Genomic DNA, 15,191 nt, shown 5'->3' on the forward strand with positions numbered 1-15,191 from the left:
CACTTCCTCCAGTGGTCACGCTGCTTCCGGGTTTGGGGCGTTCGCGCCTTTTCCCGGCCCCACCCCCCCATGGCGTGTCCTGGTGCCGGCGGCGACCCCCGACCCTTGACTTCTGACCTCTGACCCCGTACGTGCACGGCGGGACCCCCCGTTTGGGGGCCGGGGGGACCCTGGTTAGGGAGGTTGGTTCGGGTGGCTGGGGGGGGCTGTGGTGTCCTCGGAGGGTCCCTGGTGCCAGGGACTTGTGCGGGGGGGTCGCAGTGCCGCGGCCGGGGGTCGTGCCAGGAGGAGTATGTTCGGAGTTGTCTTGGGGGAGCACTGGTACCTCAGGGGCCCTGGAGCCACGGGGGGCCCTGGGGGCTCTTTGTGCCGGGGGGAGTGTGTAGGGGCTGTCCTGGGGAGCGCTGGTGCCAGGGGGTGTCCCGGGGGCTGTGCAGCGCTCAGGATCCATTGGGGGGGGGGGAGGCGGGGCGGGTCCAGGGGCCAGGGTGCATTTGGAGGGGGCTTCAGGTGTCTTGCTGCGGGGGTGTGGATTTTAGGAGGAGGTGGGATGATCCTGGCACCGGGATGAGTTTGGGGATGCCCTGGGGAGGGAAGGAAGGGAGGCTGAAGGGGTGCAATGTGTGGAGGGAGGGTCAGACTAGGACATGGTTTGTGTTTTGGGGGGGTGGGGGAGCCTGTGGTGTCTTGGGGTGGCGGTGATCCCAAATTCACCCCGTTTGTTTTCTAGAGGTGCCGTTAGACCCCCCGTGGACTCCAGGCCATGTTCTCAGAGCGGGCGGCGCCCACAGCGCAGGGGCTGCTGGGCCCCCCCTCAGCCGAGCCCCCCACGTTCCCCAGGGTGCCAGTGCTGGGCTACTCGGACTACTCGGGGCCGTTCCGGCCGGGCGAGCGCAGCTTCGGCCGCCAGTACGCGCACGTGTACGCCGTGCGCCTCGCCGGCATGCGCCCAACGCTGGAGCGCCGCGCGCGGGGCCACTGGGGTGAGCTGGGGCACCCTGCTCGTTAGAACCCTGCCCAGGAAACACACCGGGGGGCTTGCGGCATGTCCAGGGAAGGGAACAGAGCTGGGAAGGGGCTGGAGCAGCAGGAGCAGCTGAGGGAGCTGGGGGGGCTCGGCCTGGAGAAAATGAGGCTCAGGGGGGACCTTCTGGCTCTGAAACTCCCTGACAGGAGGGGGGAGCTGGGGGAGTTGGGCTCTACTCCCAGGGAACAAGGGACAGGAGGAGAGGAAACAGCCTCAAGCTGTGCCAGGGAAGGGTCAGGTTGGATACTGGGAAAATTCCTTCCTGGAAAGGGCTGTCCAGCCCTGGCACAGCTGCCCAGGGCAGGGGTGGAGTCCCCATCCCTGGGGGGATTTAACTGACTTGTGGATGTGGCACTTGGGGACATGGGTGGCCTTGGCAAAAAAGCACCTGTGGAGCTGTATTAGGATTTTAACTCCAGTTTACCAGATTTATATCTGAGTCCAAAAGTGCATGAGTGTTCTCATCCTCAGGCTGGATGCACCCTGCAGGCAACCCAGACTGGATGGGGAATCCATCCCTGATGGGGGGGAGGGAGATCAATCCCTCTGAGGGAATCCATCCCTGCCAGGGAAAATCCATCCTTGTGGGGGTGAAGCAGCCATCCCTGCAGTGGGGGAGATCCATCCCGGGATCCACCTGCAACCTTCCTGCAATGTGAGAAGCCCCAATTTGCCCAGTTGTCCCAGTCTCCAGCAGCGTTTTACACTGTTGGCAGGGAAGTGTTGGCAGAGCCCACCCCAAACAGCTCAGCCCCCCAGCTCTGGGATGCACTGCAATGATGGGATCATCCAGGGACTTCCTGCTGCAGCTCCCACCTGGAGTTCTGACCTTGGGACGAACTGCCTTCCCCATCAGAGATAGAACGGAATGTGTGCAGGGGGGCCCTGACTCTTTTTCGGGCACTTTCGGGAGCAGGAGTTGAGTGTGAGGTTTGTCTGGGTGGGGGTGGGGGACCCTGGCCAGGAAGTGGAGTAAGGGGGGGTGCAGCTGGGTGAGAAGGGCTGGTTTTGCCAGGGGGGCCATTTCCTGGCCCGGGGGGGGGCTTGTGGTCCGTGGGTGGGACCCTCACACTCAGAGTTTCCATCCGCGGGATGAAGCAATGCCGCGGCTCTGCCCCCCTCACCCCCCCAGCCTGGGCACGTCTGAGATCGAATTTCCCTCAGCTTTGCCCTTCTATGGGCAAAAACCCTTTTGGTGGAGTCTTTTGGGCCAGACTCCTGTTCTCCTGCTCTCTCCATCCCCATGGAGCCAAGGGGAGGCAAAGCCAGCACTGGTCCGACAGCAGATGTCATTCCTTGGCCTTTGCCAAGTGTGACAGGACCCAGGGGTTTGTAAAGTTCCCCCTCCCACAGCCCTAGGATGGGACCAGATTTCAGGCGTTTGTCTCCAAGCAGGAAGCGCCTGCAGGCAAAAATCAGAAGAGCACAGCCTCCCTCCCCCAAACACACATTTTGAGGGGTCCAAACCAAGAATAAGAAACTTCCAATGGGATTGATTTTGTTCTAACTTGGAGTGTTTGCATTCCTGGGCTCCGGAATCCATGTTTCCAGCCTGGGGTGCCAGGGTTGGTAGCGGGGTGCTCTCCCCAGGACAGGAGTCGTGTTCAGCAGCATGTGATGGGCAAAGGGAGATTTCTGGGAGGGGAAATGTCACCCAGAAAGGATGGGGAGCCACCACAGGCAGTGTTGTTTTGGGAGAGGAGCCCAGGAGCTGGTCCCCCCTGTCCAGGGCCCAAGGCTTGAGATGGGCTTCACAGGCTGGTTTAAACTGGGAATGACAGTCCCACAGCTACATACCAGATGGGGCTGGGACACCTCTGGGTCCCTGGGGGTGGGGTGAGAAATTTTGGGCTCAGTTTGTGGTGAGGGAGACTTTTGTTCCTCAGCCACAGAGCTCCTTGCAGCTCCCGAGGCTTGTGCTGGTTCCCCCAGCCCAGATCCCCTGTGGATCCCTGCCTAAAGCCCAAGGTCCTGTCAGCATGCCAGGATCTTCCCTGGCTGTGATGGGGATCCTGAATTCCAGCAGGTATCTGACGTGGAGGATCTGGCCCTGGCAGAGGTCAGGTTTGGGAGTGGTGAGTGATCTGCCTGTCAGCTCCAAGTAGGATGTTTGGATCATCTCCTGGATGGGGAGCAGGAACACCAGGCCCCCCATGGCCAAGGGCAGGATCATCACATCCTGGACCCTTCCTGGGCAGAGCTGTTCCTGGGACCTAAACACACTGTCCCAAGGAGCTGTGGGTCTCCCAGCCCCTGTCATGACCCAGCTTTCCCCTCCAGTGCAGAGGAAATGCCTGCAGGCTCTGGTATGCTCCTTGGCCCCATCTGGCCCACACATGTCCTCTCGGCACTGTGCCTTGAGGAAAAGCAGGAGGCTTCCCAACATTCCCGCTGCTTCTCGCTGGCCTCGGCGCTGGGGCCGTTCCAGCTGCTCCCCCCAGCCCTGTGCCATGCCCCCATCACCCCGAGGCCACTGACCCCCATTGCTCCACAGGGAACGATGTCGTGCTGCGGAAGCTGTCGGAGCTGCAGGTGGGCGAGAAGTGCTGCGTGGTGGGGACGCTCTTCAAGGCCATGCAGCTCCAGCCCTCCATCCTGCAGGAGATCAGCGAGGAGGTAATGGAGGGACACTCCCCTGATGCACCCCCTCCACCTCCTCCACACAGCTCGGGGGATGTGCCAGCACATGTGGGAGCTCATGGCTTCCCCGTGCTCACTGTGGCCAGGGAACTGGCAGGGATTGCAGCTGGGTAGGTGGGCTGTGCCTGCTGTGTCCCTGGATGCCAGCTTGCTGGCATTTCTTGGTGCCAGCATGTTTCTGTGTGTGGTGCTTATGGAATCATGGAATGGGTTGGATTGGGAGAGACCTTAAAGCTCATCCATGGGCAGGAACACCTTTCACTAGACCAGGTTGCTCTGAACCTCATCCAGCCTGGCCTGGAACACTTCCAGGGATGGGGCATCCACAGCTTTTCTCAGCAGCCTGTGCCAATGTCTCACCATTCTCACAAGGAAGAATTCCTTGCCCATATCTAGTCCAAATCCACCCTTTGTCCATCTGAAGCTGTTTCCCCCTGTTTGCCACCACCCTCACTCAGTGATGATTTTCCAGCCTTTGGAGAGTTTGGATCCAAGGGGTTGGTAACACAACCCCCTTTCCCTGCCAACAGGGGAGGGGGATGAGGGGGGTGTCAGGGAAGCTCTGGCATCCCTATGCAGTGCCAGGGGCCTGTCTCCTCCCAGCCAGCTCACGTTGGGAAGTTTAAAGCTCCCACCACCCTCTGAGCTGCTTCCTCCTTGGGTGGGGCTCACGTTCAGGACGCTGCAGGGAAGCACTGAGTGAAACCTGCCCATCCGGGGGGACTCCAGCTGCCAGGGCCTCCGGCTGGGGTGTTGGCCATGCTGGTGGGGGGGCCTGGGGCAGGAAAAGGTCCCTGGGGGCCACTGGTCCTCCCTGAGGCTGTCAGAGCTGTCCCTGCCCACCCTGCAGCACAACCTGGTGCCTCAGCCGCCCCTGCCCAAGTACATCCAGCCCTCAGACGAGCTGATCCTGGAGGATGAGCTGCAGCGGATTAAGCTGGAAGGAGCCATCGATGTGCAGAAGCTGGTGACAGGTAAGGGCTGGTGGTGGCTCCACCGTGGGACCCACCCCACGGGTGCTGACCAGGGCTGACTGCCCACTCTGCCCCAGGGACCATCGTGGCCGTGTACGGCTCCGAGCAGGACGATGGCAGGTTCCTGGTAGAGGATCACTGCTTTGCTGACCTGCCACCACCCCTGCCCTGGAACGGACCCACCTCTGACCGGTGAGTCAGCAGGAGCGGGGCTGGCACTGTGTTCCTGCCCTGCCAAGAGGGCTAGTGGAGGGGGTTGTGCCCCCTGCCCCGGCTCTCTGATGCCCCTTGGTTTGGGAGCATGGCATGCTGCCCAAGCCTCTCCATCCATCCAGGTTTGTGCTGCTGGCCTCGGGGCTGGGGCTGGGCAGTGGGAGTGGGGAGGCCCTGCTGAGCACCCAGCTGCTGGTGGACGTGGTGACGGGGCAGCTGGGCGCCGAGGGCGAGCAAAGCTGTGCTGCCCACATCTCCCGAGTCATCCTGGCAGGGAACCTGCTGAGCCAGAACACGCAGAGCCGGGACACCATCAACAAGGTAGAGCGGGGGGGGCTCACAGAGCTTCCGAGGCACTGGGATGATGTGGGGAGGCGGTAGAGGGCACAAGGGGTTGTTCTTCACTGTCTCCCTGCTCACCCAGGCCAAGTACCTGACCAAGAAGACTCAGGCAGCGAGCGTGGAGGCCGTGAAGATGCTGGATGAGATCCTGCTGCAGCTCTGCGTGAGTGCTCGGGGTTGGCCAGGGAATCGGGTTCCTTTTGGGTGAGGTAGCCTAGTTCCTGAGGCAGGGGAGCAGCACTGCTATCAGCCCAGGGTGTGGGGTGGCAAACCCCCTTCCCCAGCACCCACCTTCCCTTTGAGCACCCCCTAGAGAGAGGCAGTACAAAACCCAGCTCCAGATCCTTCTCTCAGGATCTGACCTCCATGGTGAAGCCAAGTGGAGTGTCCTGTGGGAAAGGGGCAGGAGTGACACCAGGGCTTTGCTCTGAGCCCCCTCAGAGGGCATTTTGGCTGCCCTGTTGATCCCTGCTCTGCCCGCAGACCTCGGTGCCCGTGGATGTGATGCCCGGGGAGTTCGACCCCACCAACTACACGCTGCCACAGCAGCCACTGCACCGCTGCATGCTGCCCCTGGCCAGCCCCTATGCCACGCTACACCTCGTCACCAACCCCTACCAGGCCAACCTGGATGGTGTCAGGTAAACAAAGCTAGTGTGCCACCAGATCTGGTGACAGCTGTCAGCAGCACAGCACTGCAGAGCATGTCTGAGCATGTCCAGCATCTAAATCTCCCCTTCTTACCCCAAAAATATAGGTTTTTGGGGACATCAGGACAAAATGTCAGTGACATCTTCAAATACAGCAGCATGGATGACTACCTGGAGATCCTGGAGTGGACACTGCTGGCAGGACACATCAGCCCCACAGCCCCGGACACCCTAGGTACAGCAAGGGCTGGGGGGGGGGGGTTGCCCTCCCCAGGATTGCAGGTCCCCCCCTAATTCTCATCCCCCCCAGGCTGTTACCCGTTTTACAAATCAGACCCGTTCATCCTCACCGAGTGCCCTCACGTCTACTTCTGTGGGAACACACCCCGCTTCCAGTCCAAACTGCTCCAAGGTGCTCCTGCAGATCCTTGTGGGGGGCTGGGAGGTGCCGGGGGGCTCCTCCACCTGACACCCACCTGTGTTCACAGGGGCAGAGGGGCAGCGGGTGCTGCTGGTGACAGTGCCCGACTTCAGCACCACACAGACCGCCTGCCTCGTCAACCTGCGTGACCTCACCTGCCAGCCCATCACCTTCTCCGGCTTTGGGGACGAGGACGGGGACATGGAAGTTGGGCACTGACCACAGGGAGGGCACGGACTCCATTGCCCCCACCCCTCAGGGGGTCCTGGCACCGACCGCCCTTGTCTGTCCTCTGGGAGGGGGGCACTGGAGGGACAAAATGCTCATACCAATATAACTCAATTTATTTGTGTAACAAAACTGTGTGGATGGGAGAGGGGCTGTGCCCGCCTCTGTGGGCCCTGCCCTGGCGAGCGGGACCACCCCTGCCATGCCACTGGGACAGGGACAGTGAGCTGGCACTGCCCAGCCCCGAGGGACGGGGTAGCATGTCCCTGACAGCGCCCAGCTGTGAAGGCCAATGCACTCAGTCCAGGGATGTAGCAAGGTGAGGGGCTGGAGCCCACTGGGAGCAGCTGCCCAGGCTCAGGGAAGATGTTGGAAGTGGATGCTGGGGCATCCAACCGTCGCTTGAAGCAGAGCAAAGGCCTGAGCATCCCTAGTCCCCAAAGTTCACTGTGTAGGTCTCAGCTGTGGTGAGAGGCTGCATTGTCCCCGTGCCCAGCTCCCAGCCCTCCATCTCTGTCACCAGCTCGGTGACCACCTCTGTCTCGGTGTCCATCTCCCAAGTGCCGGCCGTGGGCGGCTCCTGGCTCCAGGGCGTGTAGGCTGTGCTGCTGAAGGGGAAGGGTAGGGCCGTGGTGGCCGGTGGGGCTGTGGGGCCGCTGGTGGTTGTGGTGGCATTGAGGCGCCGCAGCCGCAGCTGCTCCCGCAGCCGCATGCGGTGCCGGAGGCGCATCCGCAGGCGCAGGCGCTCACGGGGTGTCATGGGCCGGCCGGGCACCACGAGGCGGATCGGCCGGTTCCCGTTCATGGCCATGATCTCCCGGATGCGCTTCCAGTTGGAGCGGGACAGGACAAAATTGCACTGGGTGGCCCCGATGTCATAGAGGACGTGGCAGGTCTTGACGCTGGGATTGTAGCCCTCGGCCCGCGCCGACACACGGTACTCACCCGGGTTCAGGATGCGCCAGTAGTCCCCACCGCTGGCTGTGATTACAGAGGGCAGCCGGGTAGGACAGAGGCGGTGCAGGGCTGCCAGCAGCCTGCCCACATTTCACAGCCCCCTACCTGTTTTGATGTTGTGGTTGATGCCCCCCACCATGATGGTGGCGTTGGCAATGGGCTCTCCCTGCTGGTCCGTCACTATGCCCTTGATTCCACGATGGACCTGGGTGAGGAAAGGGATGAGCAAAACCGTGTGGGGCAGGTGGGGCGGCCGTGACCGTGTCCCAGCGCATACCTGCTCCATGAAGGTGAGCAGCGACTCCTTGTTGTTCTCCCACTCCTGCTGCAGCTCACTCTCGTGGGGGAACTTGTCGCAGCCCAGGTAGACAGACAGCTCCAGGCAGTTGGTGTGCAGGTAGCTGAAGTCATTCATGCCTGCAAGACACACAGACATGTGCCCAGCCAGCCGCTCATTCACACTCCTGCAGTAGGGTCACAGGGCAGCTGTGCCACGGGCCCTAACTTACTGCCAGCCCGGGGGTGCCACTTGGCACCCTGCACAATGCCCATGGCGTCAGTCACGTCCTGCGCGTGGCAGCCCCCATGGAAGGTCTCAGTCATGGTGAGGTGTGCTGAGGCGTAGGAGATGGCGAGCCAGCGGAACACGGCGTGGTCGGGCGTCTCCTGCAGCTCGGGATGCTCGTCCTCATAGTCCAGTGGGCGAGGGGCAGCTGCCGGTGTCGGGGGGCTGGGCCGGGCCGTGTCAAAGGGGAAGGACACCAGCTTCTCCCCGCCCTGCAGGTTGGCTCCCAGCACGAAGGGGTTCTTGTCCATCCATGCCATGACAGCCCGTGTCTCCACCGCCACCTGTGAGGTGGGCACAGGGTGGGAAGTGTCACCCCCCTGTCACCTCCTCCCCTTCCCTGCCCCACCTCCACACCCCCCTCCGTGCTCACTGCCGCATCCTCAGCCAGGTAGTGCTCCGGGATGGGGATGTGGTGATTGGGGAACTGGTGGGGCACCAGCCGCCTCTCCTCCGCTGCCCACAGCGCTGAGGCCAGGTCGGGAAAGTTCTCAAAGAGGTCGAAGCCCTCCTCTGTCCAATGGCCCAGTGCCCAGTTGCCCAGTTCAGAGCCCTGTGGATGGCCCAGGACAGTGGTGAGCCCAAGGAGAGCTGCATCCTACCACCCATGTCCCATCCCTGCTCTGCCATCTTGTCCCATTCCACCACTCTGCCATCCCATCCCAGCTCCCCATCATCCCATCCCACCATTCCAGGTCTCATCCCCTGCCTTGACATCCCAGTTGCCCGGCTTGGAGCCCTGCCACCAGTCCAGGGCAGCAGTGAGCTGCAAGGGGAAGGCAGCATCCTACCACTCTGCCATCTCATCCCACTGCACCACATCCCATCCCCACTACCCCGCTGCTCCACTGACCCATCCCACTGCCCCACGGTCGATCCCACCACCCACATCCCACCCCGCTGTCCCCTTACCGCCTCGCGGGCCAGCTCATAGCCGTCGGGGTTGAGGGAGGGGACGAGGTGGATGCGGGTGTCAGTGACCAGGCCCCGCACACGGGGGTTCCCGTCTTGGTACTCCTTGCACAGGAACTGCATCAGCAGCAGCAGCAGCTCCCGGCCCAGGGCCTCATTCCCGTGCAGCCCCGCTGTGTACCGGAACTCGGGCTCACCTGGGGCAGGGGGTGAGCAGGGTCAGCCAATGCCAGGGACCATAGCTGGGGCCCCCTGCAGCCCCCACGCTCCCTCCACCTGTCTCATGCTCGCCCGGGCTGTCAGAGATCTCCATGGCGTAGATCTTCAGCCCCCGTGAGCTCTTGCCGATGTTGTAGATGCGGGTGATGGTGGGACACTCCTCGTTCACCACCTTCATCAGCTGCAGGGCGGGTGGAGATGGGGGCAGCACTTGGGGGGATAAGCCCACCCCCCACAGAGGATTCCAGCACCATGGAGAATCCCATCCCCCACCAAGCTGCACACCCCCAAGGAGGTGCCCACCCCCATGGAGAATCCAACCCCCACAGAGGATTCCACCACCATGATGGATCCCACAACCATGGCCGTGTCTACCCCATGGAGGATCCCAGCCCATGGATGTGTTCACAGAGTGTCCCACCCCCCACAGAGGATCCCACCCCCCAGCGGATCTGCCCCCCAGCAGTGCCCACCTGTCTCATGTCCTTGTAGGAGTGGTGTCGGAAGTCCAGGTTGTCTGTGGAGGTCACCTCGTTCTGCTGGGTGTAGTAGCTGCTGACGGCTGTGGAGGGGTCAGGGACACAGCGGTGGGGGACAGCTGGAGAGCTGCCACCCCACCATAGCCCCCCAGGCTGCTTCGGAGTGGCTGTTACCGGAAAGGGGGCACCCCAGGACCTCGAGGCGCAGGCAGAGGCTCCCATTCCAGCGCTGGGGGTAGATGCGGATGTACCGGGCCACCATCGGCTCAGGGAACTCGCTCAGCACTGGAGTGTCCTTGTCCACATTGCCATAAAACATCTGCCAAGGGGGGGAGATGTACTCGAGAGGGTCCCCATTGTCCCCATGTCCCCCCCAAGCCTGGTCTGGGGTCCCCACCATCTCCTCGTAGCCATTGCTGTACATCACCCAGTGCTGGCTGTCGTTGCTGAAGCCCACGTAGAAGCTGGTGACAAAGTCATCACTGCAAGGGGACAGGGACAGGTTGGGACTCCCACTCCCCCCACTCCCCTCTGCCTGTGTCCCCACCTCCACCCCCATGTCCCCGTACTGGATCTGGGAGTCGCGCCCCTGGGTGATGACGCCGGTGAACATGGTGATGCGGCGAGTGTCCACCTCGAGCCAGTGCGCCCGGCTGTCGTCCTCGGCACACCACGCCCCGTCGAAGAAATCGTCCTCGTTGGTGCCCGCCTGGGGGGGACAGTGAGTGGGACGTGCATGGGGGTGTCACTGTCAGCCGCGGGTGGGTGGGAGGGGTGACCCTCACCTGCATGTTGAGGCGGCCACGCTGGGCGCCCAGCCCGTGGCGCAGCATGGAGGAAGCCAGGATCTGGTCGTCCTCGATGCGGTGGGACTCCAGCCCGATTGGGGGACATCCTGGGGACAGCAGGGGGAGGGGGAGTGATGAGCATCCTCCCCACAGCAGGGTGTCCCCATCAGTTCTGGAAATGGGGACACTCACTTGTCTTTGCCGGAGGGGTCCATTCCTCATCTGGATCCCACTTCTTCCCTCCTGGTTTTCTGCTTTTTCCTGGGAAAGGGGCACAGTGAGGGGGGCAGGGATGGAGATGGGAGTAAGGGGACAGGGATGGGGACTGGCACCCACCTTTGCGGTCCTGGTCCTTCTCCTCTGCCTCCTCCTCCTCCTCCTCCTTGCTGCTGCTGCCTTTCTTGGGCTTTGCTGTTGGGGAGGTGACACCCACCCCAGGGATGTGACATCCATCCCAGGGATGTGCCACCAGTTCCAGGAACATGCCACCCCCCCAGGGATGTGACACCCACCATGCAGACATGTCACCCACTGCAGGGACATGCCACCCTCCCCAGGGACATGCCACCCTCCCTGTGGCTCTGCCACCAACTATGGGGACATGCCACCCACCATGGGCCCACCCGGCCCCTGCCCATCCCTCCAACCACCCTCGCCCCCCTCTCACAGGGTCTGATTTTCTCCTCGTCTGTCTCCATCCCGTCACCCTTGTCCGGATGTTTGCGGGGCTTCGGCGGGGGGGGCAGCCCATAGGTCACTGGGGGGCACAGGGTGGGGGCTGGGACACCCCTCTGGGGCTGGTGGGGGGCAGGGGTGATGGGGGGTCCTGGGGTGCCCCCTCCCTCCCGGGCTGTCACTCACAGTCATCGTAGTCGGGTGGCTCGAAGCCCTCACCATAGTCCCCTTCGGTCACTGGGCCAGGCAGGGGGGGCTGTGGGGGGGGCGGTGGGGGGGGCTCCTCTGGCTCTCCTGGTGGGGGGAAGGGGCTGTGATGGGGATGAGGAGGCAATAGGGTCCCTGTGTCCCTGCAGGGTCCGCTATGCCCCCATGGGGTTCTCCATGCCCCTATGGGGTCCCCACGGGATCAGCATGCCCCTCTGGTACCTCCATGTCCCTGTGGGGTCCCCATGTACCTGTGGGGTCCCTATGTCCCCAGTGGATCCCCCTATATCCCACCCATGCCCCCAAGAGATCTCCACACCCCTGTGGGGTCCCCACACCTCTACCATCCCCCATGCTCCAATGGGAATGCCATGTCCCTGTGGGGTCCTCCATGCCCATACAGGGTCCCCTTGTCCCTGCAGGGTTCCTTGTGTTCCTATGGGGTCCCCCATGATTCTGTGGGATTCCTCTGTCCCTATGGAGTCTCCATCTCCCTTTGGGGTCCCTATGTCCCTCTACATCCCCTGGCACCCCCAAACCACCAAGAGATCTCCAGACTCCTACAGTGTCCCCACACCCCTATGGGGTCCCCACACCCTTTATGCTGACCCCATGCCCACCCCAGCTCCAGGCTGCCTCAAAATGCTGCTCCCCTGTGTCCCCAAGGCTAGGGACTGTCCCCCAACCTCACCCCGAGTGGTGTCAGTCCCTGTGTCCCCCTGTCCCCCCACATACGGGGCTCCTCAGGCTGGGGCCAGACACGCTCAGGTCTCCTCCTGCTCGGGGGCTTGGGGGGCTTCTGCTGCCGCCGGATGTACTCGACTGGGGACACAGAGGGTGGCCCTGGCTTTGGGGTGCGAGGTGGGGGGGACATCCCCTCCATCCCTCCCTGCAGGCCAGGGGACGCTGGTGGTCCCCCCATCCACACCCCAGCACCGTACAGTCCTCGTAGTCCTCCCGCTCCAGCTGCTCGTTGTAGTCCAGAGTCGGGGGCTCCAGCTCCTCGGGAAGCTCTGCAGAGAGGGGACACGGGGGGAAGTGGCACAGGTGGCACTGGCGTGCAGGAAGGGGACACCAGAGAGCAGGGAGGTGGCCCTGGGGTGCAAGGTGGTGGCACTGGGACTCAGGGAGGTGGTGGCACCAGGATGCAGGGAGGCAGCACTGGGACACAGAGAAGTGACACTAAGGATTAGGGAGGTGACACAGGGGTGCAGGAAGGTGGCAACTGGGAATAGGGAGGTGGCCCTAGGTTGCAAGGGAGTGGCCCTGGGGAGCTGGGAGATGGCACTGGGGTGCAGGGAGGTGACATTTGGGGACAGGGAGGTTGCACTGGGGCGCAGTGGGGTGGCCCTGGGCTGCAGTGGGGTGGCCCCAAGACAGGGTGGTGGCCCTGAGGGCTGGGCACTCACCTGGCTGGGGCCTGGGGTCCCAGTCCTCCCGGCCCAGCCCCCAGCGCTCACTCTGTGGCTCCTCCAGCTCCCCTGGGGACAGGGACAGAGTGAGGGGCTGGCAGGACCCCTCAGGGCCCCAGCATGCCCCTCATCTACCCTGTCCTACAACAGGAAGAGGAAGGTTAGGGGGACAGAGAGGGGGACTCCAGGGGGACAAAGCCACTAGGGCAGCTGAGCAGGATATGAGGTGATGCTCTGCTTTGCTGAGACCCACCACCCCAACACAGCCCACAGCGAGGGATGTCCCCAAAACTCACCTCGGCCATCTCCATCCTCTTCCTCCTCTTTGTAGTGTGAAGGCTCCAGGAACTCAGGTGCCCCCTCATCATCCTCGCCCCGCAGGGGCTGTGGGGTGGTGGGGGGCTCTGGGGGGAGGCTTGGTGGCACCGGTGGCTTCTTGCCAGAGGGTTTGGTGGCCTTGGGTGACTTCTCCTTAGGTGGCTTCTCCTTGGGCTTTTTGGAGCCTTTTGGAGGTTTTTCAGAGCCTTTGGGGTTTTTTTCTGAGCCTTTTTGGGGGTTTTCAGAGCCTTTCGGTGGCTTTTCCTTGGGTTTCTTGGGGGGTTTGCCCTTGCTCCGGTCCCTGTCCTTGTTTTTGTCCTTCTTGGGGCTCCGGGGTCTCTCCTTGGGCTTCTTGTGAGGCTTAGGGGTTTTTTCCTTCTTCCCCTTCCTGGGTCTCTCAGGCTCCGTCAGCGGCCCTGGGGAGTCTGGGGGAGGGAGGGGGCGAAAAGGAGGGGCAGCCGCCCCGAGGTGGGGTGAGGGACAGCGGGGCCGGGCTGGGGAACCCCCCGTCCCGCCTCCCCCCGTTCCCCGTGGGATGGCGGTGCCGGTCGCTCACCGGTGCCGGTGCCGGTGCCGATGCTGAGGTCGGTGCCGAAGCTCAGCTCGGTGCCATGCCCGTCCCAGTCCCCGCCGTCCCCGGGCCCGAGGAAGCCCCGCAGAAACTCCTCGATCTCGGCGTCGGTGAGGGCGGGGGGCCCCGGGGCGGCCCCCGGTGCCGGTACCGGCAGCAGTGGCAGCAGCGCGGCCGTCAACAGGAGGCAGGAGCGGGGCGGCCCCGCCGGGACCATCGCGCTCCGCACCGGCCCCGCGCCCCGAGAGTCCCGAGAGCCCCGGGCGGGCGGGTTGGGGGGCGGCGCTGCGGCCGGGGGCGGCTCCGAGCGGCGGCGGCGCCCCCGGGACCCGCTCGGCACCGGGACGGCACCGGGATGATACCGGCACCGGGATGGCGCTGGCACTGAACGGCACCCGGATGGCACTGAACGGGATGGGCACCGGCACTGCCACTGTCGCTGGCCACATGCTGTACTGGCATCGCACCGGGTCCGAGACTGCCGGGGACCCGCACTGGCACCGCGCGGGACTGGCGCTGCCTGGTACCGGCACTGGCACCGGCACTGGCACCGGCACTGCCGGGGACCCGCGCTGCACTGGCACCGGGACTGGCACTGCAGTGACAGTGGCACTGAGGGGACCAGCGCTGCACTGGCACCGGGACTGGCACTGAAGTGACACCGGCACTGAGGGGACCCGCGCTGCACTGCGCTGGCACTGCCTAGGACCGATCTCGAGCCCACACTGGCACTGACTGGGGCACAGCACTATACTGGCGCTGTGGGCACCCTGGACTGCAGAGGCTGGCATTGCATCAGCACTGGCACGGTGTGGGGACCAGCACGACACGGCACCGGCACTGGCACTGTGGCCCCACGTGCAGCGTCTGGTTCAGGCCTGGCACCGGGCTGGGCACCGGTGCTGCACCCGCAGCAGTGACACCGACACCGTGCTCACAGCGCGGGCAGGCACAGGGCACACCCTGCACCCCTGTAAGCCCTGAACCCTCTGTAACCCCTGCACTCCTGTAAGCCCTGCACCCCTGTAAGCCCTGCACCCCTGTACCACCCACCCCTCTGTGCTGCTGTAAATCCTGAATCCCCACTACCCCCTGCACTCCTGTACCCCCTGCAACCCCTGAACCCCCTGCATTCCCTGTCTCCCCTGTCCCCCTGCACGGTTTGTACCCACTGCGCCTCTGTGGGTGCTGCACATGCAGGCTCGGAGCCTCAGGTGCCAGTGCTGCGTCTGCCCCGGGACCGGGCACAGCCCCTGCTTCCGTGACACTGCAGGCACAGCACAGAGGAACCCCGTTGTCTGGAGCAGCACATGGACACACTACACACGTGAAGACACCGCACATGAGACATGCGCAACACACAGCACACGCACTGCACGCCCCCTGCACATGCCTGGCAGTGCCCCGGCCTCCCTGCACACCCCTGCATATGCCTGGCAGTGCCCCGGGCTCCCTGCACACGCTGCACACGGAGCACACAGGACGAGCTGCGTGTGGGGCAGGACCACGCGCAGGGACCGTGCACTGCACACTGCACACGTCCTGCACACGTGTTGCACACACATTACACACGTGTGACCCCCCCCCGACACT

The 15,191-nt window shown here is 63.7% G+C and overlaps 2 protein-coding genes across 3 annotated transcripts; one reads left to right on the forward strand and one right to left on the reverse strand.

The window, feature by feature from the left end:
• The first annotated feature begins 12 nt into the window (after window positions 1–12).
• Window positions 13–6,627, forward strand: POLD2 (DNA polymerase delta 2, accessory subunit). Of its 2 annotated transcripts, none has more exons than XM_032712775.1 (11): window positions 13–127; window positions 733–983; window positions 3,522–3,643; window positions 4,518–4,641; window positions 4,719–4,833; window positions 4,977–5,175; window positions 5,279–5,359; window positions 5,680–5,837; window positions 5,954–6,081; window positions 6,157–6,258; window positions 6,335–6,627. In XM_032712775.1, the coding sequence occupies exons 2-11, from the start codon at window positions 764–766 to the stop codon at window positions 6,484–6,486; spliced, it is 1,401 nt and encodes a 466-aa protein (XP_032568666.1). In that variant the 5' UTR covers window positions 13–127; window positions 733–763; the 3' UTR covers window positions 6,487–6,627. The 2 variants fall into 2 exon arrangements, with proteins under 2 accessions (XP_032568666.1, XP_032568665.1); XM_032712774.1 differs by having other exon boundaries at window positions 16–182; window positions 731–983.
• Window positions 6,589–13,815, reverse strand: AEBP1 (AE binding protein 1). The gene is made up of 21 exons (XM_032712762.1): window positions 13,584–13,815; window positions 13,006–13,452; window positions 12,707–12,778; window positions 12,239–12,310; window positions 12,033–12,119; window positions 11,277–11,384; window positions 11,083–11,172; window positions 10,752–10,826; window positions 10,608–10,676; window positions 10,413–10,522; window positions 10,197–10,336; window positions 10,025–10,109; window positions 9,802–9,946; window positions 9,622–9,710; window positions 9,206–9,329; window positions 8,930–9,126; window positions 8,391–8,570; window positions 7,962–8,301; window positions 7,730–7,869; window positions 7,558–7,657; window positions 6,589–7,476 (listed from the first exon to the last, which is right to left on the reverse strand). Exons 1-21 carry the CDS (start codon window positions 13,813–13,815, stop codon window positions 6,926–6,928), a joined length of 3,453 nt encoding a protein of 1,150 aa, XP_032568653.1. The 3' UTR covers window positions 6,589–6,925.
• Between the last annotated feature and the right edge of the window lie 1,376 nt (window positions 13,816–15,191).

Source organism: Chiroxiphia lanceolata, chromosome 28, assembly GCF_009829145.1.
Source record: "Chiroxiphia lanceolata isolate bChiLan1 chromosome 28, bChiLan1.pri, whole genome shotgun sequence".
NCBI classification, from domain to species: Eukaryota; Metazoa; Chordata; class Aves; order Passeriformes; family Pipridae; genus Chiroxiphia; species Chiroxiphia lanceolata.

Bases quoted from the DNA above. Each gene is read 5' to 3' on its own strand.
- POLD2 (XM_032712775.1), top strand. From the start codon at position 764: ATGTTCTCAGAGCGGGCGGCGCCCACAGCGCAGGGGCTGCTGGGCCCC. The intron at 984-3,521 runs GTGAGCTGGGGC...ATTGCTCCACAG, and splicing joins CCGCGCGCGGGGCCACTGGG to GGAACGATGTCGTGCTGCGG. The intron at 5,176-5,278 runs GTAGAGCGGGGG...CTGCTCACCCAG, and splicing joins GCCGGGACACCATCAACAAG to GCCAAGTACCTGACCAAGAA.
- AEBP1 (XM_032712762.1), bottom strand. From the start codon at position 13,815: ATGGTCCCGGCGGGGCCGCCCCGCTCCTGCCTCCTGTTGACGGCCGCG. The intron at 10,523-10,607 runs GTGAGTGTCCCC...TGCTGTCCCCAG, and splicing joins GACCCCTCCGGCAAAGACAA to GATGTCCCCCAATCGGGCTG. The intron at 10,110-10,196 runs GTACGGGGACAT...GTCCCCTTGCAG, and splicing joins GGGCGCGACTCCCAGATCCA to TGATGACTTTGTCACCAGCT.